Here is an 11,806-nt window from a genome sequence, read left to right on the forward strand (position 1 = left end):
TGCTATATGCTGTATTTTGCCAAGAGTAAGATAAAGAGCCCTTGTTCAGTTTTTCCACCAAATTTAACAGTTTTTAAGTTAACATTTAGCAAATTATAAATAATAATTTTGCTGTTTTCTTTCTCTGTTCGAAAGAGTACCAGATAATAAAACTATTAATGAAATTCTAAAACCTTACATTGATCCTGAAAAATCTGATCCTGTGATTCGTCAAAGGTATGTTTCAAAAATCGTGTAGCTTTCTGGCATGATTTAAAGTATTAACTTAAGAAATGTGTTTTTGCACGTGTAAGCATATACATGCTGCAGAACACATGTGGGGTGGAAGCTTTGGGGAATAATAGGCTCTCTCCCGCCACCACGGGGACCTCAGGATAGAGCTCAGGCCATCGGGCTGGACCACAGCATCTTTACCTGCTGGGCCATGTCACTGGATGCAGACATTAAAAGTATTTTTATGTGTGTATTTAGTATGGGGAGCTGTGGCTGTATTTAACTGTGTTGTAAAGTGCAGTCGTAGCTAGCCACATTTACTGCTCCTCAAGGAGGCAGTGATGGAGGTTAGTTATTCATTTAACCCTCACACCAACTCTGTATAGGAGACACGGGTTCATGCCCAATGTACAGGTGGAGAAACTGAGCCTTAAATAAGTAAAGTAACCTCCTATGACTAATAAACAAGGAAGCTGAGATTCAAACCCTCACAGTACCATCAGACTGAAGTCTGCAGTCTTACCCTTAGACTAGACTGCCTTTCAAGTTGAACCATTAATTCTACAACTTGAAACTTTTCTAGTAACTGTTAAAGACAGGAAATTATATTTCAGCCAAGTCCTCCCAAAACTAAATAAGGTAACACTTTGCCTCCAGAAATACAGCACGGTCCAAAGTGGCTAGCATAGCTCAGTGCCGAGTTCTGCCCCGGGTGTGTGTATTGAAGTCGCATTAACTACATGAGAGCAAGCTGCTTCTCTACCATGCTCCAGTTCTTCCATCAGGGGAATGAGACTAGCACTAGACAGGAAGTCCAGAGGGACTGGGGCAGCCACAGCAGTGCTTAGACAGGAAGCTTGGTGGTGAGTTGGTTTCCAGTGTTCCGGGGCAGGAAGGGACAGCTTTATTCTCAGCAGGTGATCTGCTCCTGGGATGGGCATGTTGGTTTGGTTCCTGGGGTTTGAAGTCCACACCTGGTGAATCCTCAGTGTCTGATCTGCTCTAGTTGTTTCTCGCTGTTGAAGAAGGCAGTGCCAGCCAGACTCATGCAAGCCATGCATGAACCAAGCCCTGTCTTTGGGACAGCTCTGACAGTTAAAGCTTGATTGATTGACAATCTGGCTGTTAATCATTTGCTCATGTACTTAGCATTAATAAAAAACATATAAAAAAACATCATTACTAAATTGGAGACAATAAATTAGTAAGCAGTTATTTGCTGACACAAGTATATTTTTTAGCACATAAACTGACAAAACGAGACTTTTAATTTAAGATCACTAAATTAACCAGAGAGTGAGAAGGTAATTTTTTTTTTCACATCTTGCTTAGACAACATCTTTAGTTTTTTTTTTCTTCTCTGTTCTTGGAAAGATGAATTAAGAACATTAGCTATTCATAAATGTTTAGTCTTTATAAAGACTATCTTGAAATATATTTAATTTTGCTTCTTCCACTATGATGCAGATTGAAAGCCTACGTACACTCGCAGACTGGGATCCAAATTTTAATGAGGGTTGAAAATATGCAGCAAAATATCATAAGGTAAGATTGCTTTCCTCTGTTTCCTTATCTGTAACTAAGTAACTTGAGTAGGTTAAGTAGCTAACTACTGTATTAGTTGTTTCTTTATCTGTAACTAAGTAAGTTGATTAGGTTAAGTAGCTAACTACTATACTAGTTGTTTGGCTGGCAACAAAAACCTAGACTTAAAAAATTACTTTCAAGTTAAAATACTAAAATAACTACACTTACAATAAAATTTGGTATCAGTCACCTGATAGATATTTTAAAGTATCCTTAGATGCTACTAAAAAGTTTCTAAATCCCACGTATTTCAAGAATATATGCATGAGTTCCAGTGTTTACAATTGTGACTTTGGAAATCCCAAAGAGCAGCATACAGGAAGGCACAGGGTGTTCTCACAGACCCTGAGCTGAGGGCTCACATCTGAAGGGGAGTCTGCACCACTGAGCATTCGACAGCTCCTTGTCCTAGGCTGCTGCTCTGGGTGATACCCACCTGGCTTCAGGAGTAGGGAGACAAGGGAAGTGTTGTCCACTCTGTTTCTCGAAATCCCTGTTCTCTTTGGTTTCCTTTTGTGTGTGTTTTTGTTTTTGTTTGTTTGTCTATTTTTTGCTTTTTCTAGGTGGAATTTCTCTGTATAGTCCTGACTGTCCTAGAACTCTCTATGTAGACTAGGCTGGCTTCAGACTCGCAAAGATCCACCTGTTGTAGGAGGCCACTAGCGTCTCCCTCTTCTCTATGCCTTGTCCTCTAGCTCTGGAGGATGGCCAAGAACACTGGCGATAGCCTGTGATGTCTGGGATGTGTAGGATGATTCTGGCCAACAACGCCAAGAGAGGTAACCCGTCCCTGCACTGGGCTTCCCGTTCGTTAGCCTGTGTTAGAGGCATTGCCACTCCCGATAGCAGGCAACTCAGCTAGAGCTTTCAGTTGTCCCAATGGATGCACAGCAGCTGGGACAGCATGCCCAAGCCAGGCAGGATCCCAGCAGGGGGAGGGGATCCGGTGACAAACCATCTCTACTTGGAGAGAGCCAGTCTGTGGGGTCTGACCCCCTAGTGGGTTGAGCACACTCCAGTTAGCAGCCACACATCCAAGAGTGTATTTCATGGGCAGCACAAACTGAACTTAATGGGTTTTTTAAAAAAGAAGAAAACAAAGTTGGAGGGTGGGGAAGAGGGTGGATCTGGGGTGAGGTGTGTGGAGGGATGAATATGATCAAATGCATTGTATAAAATTCTTACATAGCTAATAAAAAATGTAAACCTTAAAACAATAAATTTTAAAAATACACAAACTAAATAATCTATTCCAGTATCTTCCGGAATTAATTATTCTAGAATGAGCCATTCTCTAAAATGCCACCAGATGACAGTGAATAGATTTATTATACTGTAATAAGCCTTAGATTTGTTTGTTTTGGTTTTGTTTTTTTCAAAAAGCCAGAGGTTCAGTTTTGTACTTTTGGAATGAATTGATTGTACTTTTAACCCAGAAACCTAGATTAAATACATACAGCTCTACTAGAACATAGGCTGTGTCCTACCTTTGGCAGATACATATCAAAGCTTCCAGAGTTTTACAGCTGTGATCGCCTCATTCAGTGACCTTATTTTGTAGTGGAAAAATCCTGTGGACTTGAGTCAACTATTAAATTGTTCCATCTGGGGAAAGTTGAGCTTGGTCATTAATGTATTTTAGGGAATGTAAGGGTGGCGCTCTAGAGTCACTGCCTAGATGGGAATAGCATTACTGTGACCCTCTCTTTAAGTCTCCTGAGTGTGAAGAACAGATGCCTGCTGCCCTAATTTGCTGGGACAGGTAGAGAAAGTGAAGAAATTGGCTGCTTTCTTTGAAAGATGGGAACAGAGCCAAGGTCACGCTTTAGGATCCGGACCTTATTTAACAACAGCCCCTGTGACACCTGTTGAACCTACTAGGTGAGCCTTGCTGCCCTGCTGATGCCCCTGTGCAGCTGCTGGGAGCAGGGTCAGCTGCTTCAGGGGCAGCTGAGCAAGTAAAACAAGTAATGTCTGCAGTGTCCCTGAGAGGGAGACAGATGTCGGGATCATGATTCTTCCAAACCTAAGTAGTTTATCCTCTGGCAGCAGCGCCTGCTGATGGAAATAACAGAGTTGAAGAAATTTCAGAAAGATAGAGGTGTCCTTTGGGCTTTGGTGACCCTAACGACTTACAAAGGAGCTGAGTCTTGAGTGTTTTAAGAGAGCCAAAACTGAACTTTTAAAACTTGCCTCAGGATGTTGGAAACTGTTTTTTAAGTACTTTTAGATTCTTGAGAATAAACATGACAATGCAACCGTGGCTCGGAGGTTGTGCTAAAAGTCCTATCCTTACCCTTAGACAAAACACACACAGGGCAGAGCTGTGCCTGGTGCTTACGTGAGCGCTGCCCATTCTTACTAAGGCAGTCTAGGGACTTGTCCTGTATTGTATTCAGGCGAGAGGCTATGTGCACGACTTGTGTCTGAGCCAGTTGTCTCTTTTGTCACTAAACGCTCATAACTTGCTGTCATTCCTATTTCAAGGGAATTTCAAGAAATGGTTAAAGAAGGGATGTGGGCTGGGGAGATGCTTGGTGGACAGAGGATTTGCTGCACACACATGAGGACGTGCGTGTGAATCCCTGGCACTCTGGGAAAACTGCGTGGTAGCTCATGTCTGAGATCCCTGTGCTCTCATCACTGAGGTGGCAGCAGAGAGGGAGGGTCCCTAGATGCTTCAAAGCCAGCCAGTATGTTATATACCACAGCAGACAGCAGAGAGCCAAGGTGGAAGGTGACAACTGACTCCCAAGGCTGTGTGCACACACGTACATGCACAACACCCATATCATACACACACGCCAGATAAATATAAATAAAATAATTAAAAGATCAAAAGTGATTTATCCAAAATCATAGACCAATGAGTGGAAGAGCAGGACTTTAATAAAATCTGTAGACGAAGTTTTCCTGTCTCAGGAGCCACTCCATTTACCACACAGAGTCTTAATATTATTTATAAATGCTTGACCAATAGCTTAGGCTTGTTACTAGCTAACTCTTACATTAAAATAGCCCATATTTCTTACCTATGCATCATCACATAGCTCATGGCTTGTTAACCTCGTTTTCTATACATTCTGCTTGCTTGGTAGCTGGCTGACTGGTGTCTCTCTCAACTCTGCCCTTCCTCCTCCCAGAGTCCTCTATGTCTGGCTGTCCTGCCTATACTTTGTTTGGCTACCAGCCTGTCAGCTTTTTATTAACCAGTGAGAGTAACACATATTCACAGTACAGAGGAATTATTCCACAGCAAACCCCTTTTAGACTTACTGCTTCACTTAACTAAATTCCAAGTCCATAAAATGTTAATTCCACTTGTATTTGGCAGCCTTTCTGCCAGTGGGGGTGGAGGCATTTCAAGACAGAGCTTCTCTGTGTAACAGTCCTGGCTGTTCTAGAACTTGTAGACCAGACTGGCCTCTTAACTCACAGAGATCCACTTGCCTTAGGAGCCTTTCTTTATGCACGATGTCCATGGTCATCTTTTAGTCACTGGTACATATTTAATGTCCTACTCAGAGTAACCACTAGTTAAAAAAAAAACCCTAAGAAATGCAAATTTTCAGTTAAAAGTCCACATTGAAGTAGAATTATGAATTACACAGTCACCAAGTGGGACCCTAAGTCTGGACGCTTACTGCCCTTGACAGCAGTGTTCCTGTGCAGAGGATCGTGACCTCAGCAGGTACTAACTGAAACTGTGGAACAAGGGCCAGGGAGGTGGCCCAGCAGTTAGGGGTGCTTGCTGCTCCTCAGTACCTGTGATGGGCGGCTCATAGCCGACTGGCAGTTCCAGGGGCATCCACATCCATGAGTTGTGCGCTCAGACAGACAGATACATAGATAAAAACCATTCATCACACCTGAGTTTCGCTGTGTTTGGGGGACGTAAAAAAGACTTAAAAATTTATTAGTTGACAAGTCTCTAAAATCTTTGTATCTGAAGTGTTTTTGCATAGTGCCTGCTTGGCTTGTGACATAAGAGTGGATTCTCGAGGTAAACAAGTGTAACCCGAACAGTTTCGGGTATGTGATTTGTTGCATGCATGTAGTTTTTATGTATCTTTACATTCCTGCTAGAGAGGGAGATGTCTGTCTTCGGGTTGTAGCGATTGTGGTGTTGACCAGCCAGGCGATGTTGAGAAAGGCAAGATTTTTGTTCAGAAGTGTACCCAGTGCCACACTGTGGAAGGAGAAGCAAGCAAGAGACTGGGCCAAATCTCCAGGTCTGTCTGGCGAAAGACAAGTCAGGCTGCTGGATTCTCTTACACAGAAGCCAACAAGAGCAGTGGTGTCACCAGGGAGAGGATACTTCGGGGAAGAACATCCCTGGGACAGAAATGATCTTTGCTGGAACTCAAAAGGCAGAAAGGGCGGACCTGGTAGCTTCTGCTATTGAGTACTTCCGCTGCCTTACTCACTGCAAAACAAATGTCTCGTGGCTCTTAATGCGGATTGTGCTCTAATGCATACTCCAAAGTTTAGATCAGAAATGGTAACAATGTTTCTGTGGGACAAAGCTGACTTGTGGTAGAGTGGATATAATCTATTTTAAAATAACAATTCCAGTTGCATAAATACTATCACTGCTCTCCCTTTCTCCAGAGAAGATAGAACTTAATTAGTAATGTTCTACTTTCCACAAAGATGGTGGTGTCACCTCAAACCTATTGAATGGTTTTATACTTAAATTTATATAGCTGGGCATATGGATATGTTTAAACACTGGGAGAATTCTTCTGTCACCATCTCCAAAATGAGGAGACTCACCTGTTCCAGAAAATAGTTAAATGTCAGAAAGAGACTGTCTGTTCTTGATGATGTCATTTTAATTAGAATTCCCTATGTCAAAGGATGCTGCCTTTTCCCATTGAAAGATACTTACTGTGGTTTGTGTATAATGTCAGTTTTTAGTGCTTCTTTGTAGTTGACCTATAGATTGAAATACTCTTAGAAGCCATCAACTTAGAACTTTTCAATTCTTTATTGTTTAGGACTAAGTTCTAATTCAGAATTGTCCTTAAACACTGTCAGAAACAGACAACACTGGAACATCCATATCTGTGTGATTGCTAATGGCTTATTAGATGGAAAGATTAAGATAAAGGAGGTAGTTTGTGTGTTTTCAACAGTAAGAAGGTAATTAAAAGTGACCATAGATCATGAAAAGAAGAACATTCCTCTGCTGAGAGCTTATTGTCTTTACACGATATCAGCAATAACCCTGGGGTTTGAGTCCCATGTGTCTTTGGCAATCTGGAACAACCAAGTGCAGATTAAATGCTTTAATCCCAGCACTCGGGAGGCAGAGGCAGGCGTCTCTGTGAGTTCGAGACCAGCCTGGTCTACAGAGCTAGTTCCAGGACAGGCTCCAAAGCCACAGAGAAACCCTGTCTCAAAAAACCAAAAAATAAATAAATAAATAAATAAATAAATAAATAAATAAATAAATAAAAAATGAGATAGAATATTGAAAGTATTTGCTATATATGGGAAATTATTTGCCAGAAAAACTGAAATGAATAGAAACATCTCTTTATTGGCAAAGCCCCTTAGGGGAAGCTTTGTGGTTTAGAATAATCACAGAAGATAAGCAATTTCAGCCGTGTGCCCAGGCTGCCTGAAAATAATAATGTTTCTCCTAAGAAAAGCTAAGTTGCATTGCTGTATACTATATACTGACTTTTATGTTCAGTTGTTTTATATACGTGTGTGTCTGTGTGATTCATGTTTTTCTTTAGCTACTACTGGTTTTTGTTTTTTGAGACAGGGTTTCTCTGTGAAGCCCTGACTGTCCTGGAACTCACTATGTAAACCAGATTGGCCTCAAACTCGCCAACATCTGTCTGCTTTTGCCTCCCAGGTGCTGGGGTTAAAGGCGTGCACCACACATGGCAGGGTTTATTTTTTTAATTGTTGCTTTTTAAATTTATTTTTAATTTTGTGTATATGAATGAGTATTTTGCCTACGTACATGTTATAAAAGATTAATTTAAATGTTAAGGGTGTTTTCTTTTCCTTAAGATATTATGAACTGGATCCTGACAAAAGTCTCTTGGACAATCTGAGGAACAAAGTGATCATTGAATATCCGATTTTGCACGTGGTGTTGAAAGGATCCATTAATGGCGTGCAGCTTCTTCACCAAGGTAAGCATGCGTGTCTCCTCCCCTCTTAGAGGACAAGCGGTTCCATGGCTGCTCCTACACTTTATACTTGTGTTACAGATGTGAAAGAGTGTACTGTGCACCACAGCTGGTGATGAAAAGCACCAAGCGAGCGGGTGCCATGTCTCTCTCATGATCATGTGACTCTCATGATCCTGATTGGAATGGATGAATCGAAATGTCTTCAATTTTGCTTTATTAGAATTTTCAGATATAATTTACTGTTTCTACTGAAAACTGTAGGTGGAGTTTTTCATCGGAATGGCAGGGCAGCTCTGTCCCCTCAGCCAGCTCCCAAGTAACCACACAGAGACTTAATATTAACTATAAATACTCAGCTGATAGCTTACACCTGTTACTAACTAGCTCTTACAATTTAAATTAACCCATGTATCTTATCTACGCTCTGCCACATGGTGGTGCCTTTTTTTCAACAGCGGCAAGTTCATCTTGCTTCTCTCCACAGCTCCTGAGACTCCTACCTTCTTCTTCCCAGGGTTCTCTGTCCCCAAAATCCTGCCTAGCCATTGGCCAGTCAGCTCTTTATTAACCAATGAGAATAATACATATTTACAGTCAACAACAGGATTATTCCACAACAGAAAACTAGAGATTCATGAAACGAGAAATTGCTGGGTTTGTAGTAAAGAATGCTGCTAAGGGAATGTGTTTAAAGTCCGGGCTGCATTTAGCTGAGCTTATGCTATGGCTCGCCTTTTTATTCCCTGCCACTCTGTCTCTGCCATGTGAGAAGGTACTAGAACCGCGGTATAACTGGAAGTGCTGTGTGTGAAGGTTTGGTGTCTTAAAAATCTCTTACCAGCTTTCCGGCCGTTGATCAAGGTAACCTAAGCTCAATAATGATTCTAGAAGGTGACTACTTGGAACCCTGAAATAGTAGAGATAGTATTTCAGCTGAGAACTGGTGGGTCCAGGCCACACTGTGCTGCAGCAGACCCCGAAAATGGTGTGTGGGTCTGTGTTTGGATCGTTCTCTTTGGCATTTGTGCTTTGAGTGTGGAGATCTGTTTGTGAGGTGTTTTCCCCACGTGTATGTGTGTCATTTTTTTTCTTTCTTGAGTAAAATTAATAGAATTTCCAAGATTTTTTTTCCAATGCCATGACTTGAAATTAGGTTTTAATTAGCAAATGTAGAGATTTTTAATAACAAATTATGAGTCTCTAAGCTTTTTATTTATTCTTACCTTTGTTTTTCACAATTTGAAGGATAGCCAATTTTCTCAAATGAGGAATTAGTTCTAAGAAACCACTTTTATTTTTTTAAATGTTGTAAAAACCTTCCTTTTTCTTCAACATGATTAACAAAGTGTTAAGACTTCTCTATGTTGGTTTGAGGAAGAGCAGTTGGGTGAGTTACTAGCCAGGGCAAACATGAGCTGTGTAAACAGAGCACACAGCTCCTCTTTCACCTTGTTTAGGAAAGACACGTTCAAGCAAGGCTTCCTGGGATGAAGCAGTAAGAAAGGCTAATTCAGCCTGAACTGCAACCTCAAGCAGAATGTGTTGCTGTATTTTGGACTGATTTACAGGCGCACACACAGTTGACTCTTCTCTGGAAATGGTTCTGTAGGGCTGCCGCAAGAGAACCTGACAGAATCAAGGACATGCTGGAGCCAGCACATCCTAAGTGCTCTCCCCTTGACTACTTAGTAGGGCGGGTCTGCAGGCATTGATCTGTCTTAGCACATCAGGTGCTGGTGCCTGTCTCTTTGAGCAGTCCTGTAGTATTGATATTCTGCATGGTGGCCCTGGTTGGGGGGATTCCTATAAAAACAGAGCATTGTCTTTGGAGAGCCTTGAAATTTTTGCTCTCTCCAAAAGTGGGGGGAAAAGTTGAATTTTTATCCTGAGAATAGAGTTTTGGTTTGTGTGCGTGGAGGGGGAAATAACTCCTTCCACTTATTTCTTCCCCCTTCTTCCTCAGCCTTCTTTGCTTTCTTCCCTTCTGCTGTGTATGTGAGTACAGGGTGCAGCCACATGAACGCACAGCTAAGCTCTGTGCAGTGCGTGCCACGACAGACCCCTTCTCTACGTCATGGAGCCAAGCAGCATAAACGCTAAACAAGATAATTATCATTTTTAGCGACTTAGTTTTATTAAGTGTGTACATGCGTGTGTGTGCATACCTCCTATACAGTGCTCTAAAGGCCAGAAGAGAGTGTCAGGTCCCCTAGGCTGAAGCCAGAGCAGTGTGAGCTTCTCCATCCCACTCCAGTGGTTGTTGAGAACCAAGCTTTCATGCTCTGGAGGAGCAGCAAGGGCCCTCAACCCCAGCCGTCTCTGCAGACCCTGATCCTAGTTGAACCCTAACAGAGGTTGAAGTGTTTCCTTTGTGTTGCTTACTTTTAGTCTCATGTTTAAGGACGGAGTGATATGCAGTCACCAGGGGTTCAGTGTACTCACTCTAGGACAAACCCAGGGAGGAGACGTTGGGTCTTGGTCATGGAGAACTTCAGTATTTCTCACCCTCAGGATGGCAGGAGCTTCAGAGGCCTCCATTCTGCTCAGTCTTCTGTCAGCCCACATGCATTCACACATACTCACTCTTAACTTTAAGTTAAAAAAAACACATATGTAAAAAAAAAAATTCCAGCTGCATGTGAGTAGGCTGTGTGATAATGGTGTCGTGAATATGGATCATAACTGAACCGTGAGGCCCGTTCCCAAGTCTTCCACAGTCAAGAAGGGTGTACCCTCACAAAATAGAATCGCCACTTCATTTATTCTGTCCAGAATTGCCTATCCCGGCTGCCTGGGACGTGACATGGTTTGTCTGTCCCTGTGAGTGGTGCTGTTGCTATGCATCAGAAGGGAGGAGAGAGGAGAAACAAACAGGCTGAGCAGTATAAACATCTGACTGTATGTTTACTTGGTTTTTCCAGTGAAAAGTGAATCTCCCCAGAAGCTTGGCGAAGGAAATTAAGCACTTGTGGAAGAAGGTGAAAGTTCCCAGATGGTCGAGAAGATCCTGTGTGGATGGACAGTTGGGTGACTGAGGAACTGCTGAAGGGTGCTTGGAATGTGTTATCTAAAAGGAAATTAAAAGCATAACTTTCTTTTGAAAACAGTGTATTTTGTCGCCTTTTGACTGAAGTACAAAGCCTTGTGTTTGGTTTACATGTAACCCTCTCAAGACAGCTCATACTTGAGACACTCTAAACACAAATCACTCTGTGTTGTGTTCGGTTAGAAAGATCAGCAGCTCCACATCGAGGTACCATTGGTGACATCTTCACACAGGTCTGTGTCTCATCCGCTCCCAGTTGGCTGGTTGCTGCACAGCGATATGGTGGTGACCCATTTGGTGGTGTATTTTGGTAAAAGAAACACCCACTTGGAACTCTTGAGTGTGTTACAAAGTGTACAGAGGTGTAGTTATGTGTACACGGGGCTTGATTTATACGCAGTTCACGTGCTGAAATTAAACCTTGATGGGTTTCATGTGCATTTACACATCTCAGAAACTTTGACTATAGAAAAGAATTACATCTACATTGCATCTGTGTACTAAATGGTTTTTAAAAAATTAATGGGAAAGGGAGCCGTGAATTTGAAAATAAGCAAGAACAGGTATGTGGGAGGGCATGAAGGGAGGGAGGAGAGAAATGATGTAATTATAGTATAATCTCAAAAATAGAAAGGTGATCAAATTGGACATTAGTAAAGATTATTTAGCGTACAGGTAGAATAAGACTGAGGTCAAAAGAAACCAGAGACTTGGAGAGCGCATATATGTGTAACTCAGGAAAGAAACCAGAGACTTGGAGAACACATATATGTGTAACTCAGGAAAGAAACCAGAGACTTGGAGA

The 11,806-nt window shown here is 42.0% G+C and overlaps 1 protein-coding gene across 2 annotated transcripts in view; it reads left to right on the forward strand.

The window, feature by feature from the left end:
* The window catches only part of Znhit6 (zinc finger HIT-type containing 6), a 31,815-nt gene extending 20,751 nt beyond the window's left edge, over window positions 1-11,064 (forward strand). The window contains exons 7-10 of one of the 2 annotated variants that reach the window (XM_005357395.3): window positions 136-216; window positions 1,681-1,758; window positions 7,831-7,955; window positions 10,877-11,064. In XM_005357395.3, coding sequence (XP_005357452.1) covers window positions 136-216; window positions 1,681-1,758; window positions 7,831-7,955; window positions 10,877-10,917 — 325 coding nt within the window. In that variant the 3' untranslated portion in view covers window positions 10,918-11,064. The remainder of the gene's footprint in view (window positions 1-135; window positions 217-1,680; window positions 1,759-7,830; window positions 7,956-10,876) is intronic. The other variant, XM_026784006.1, reaches the window with a different exon arrangement.
* The last annotated feature ends 742 nt before the right edge of the window (window positions 11,065-11,806 follow it).

This window comes from Microtus ochrogaster, chromosome 21 (assembly GCF_000317375.1).
Source record: "Microtus ochrogaster isolate Prairie Vole_2 chromosome 21, MicOch1.0, whole genome shotgun sequence".
Taxonomy (NCBI): domain Eukaryota; kingdom Metazoa; phylum Chordata; class Mammalia; order Rodentia; family Cricetidae; genus Microtus; species Microtus ochrogaster.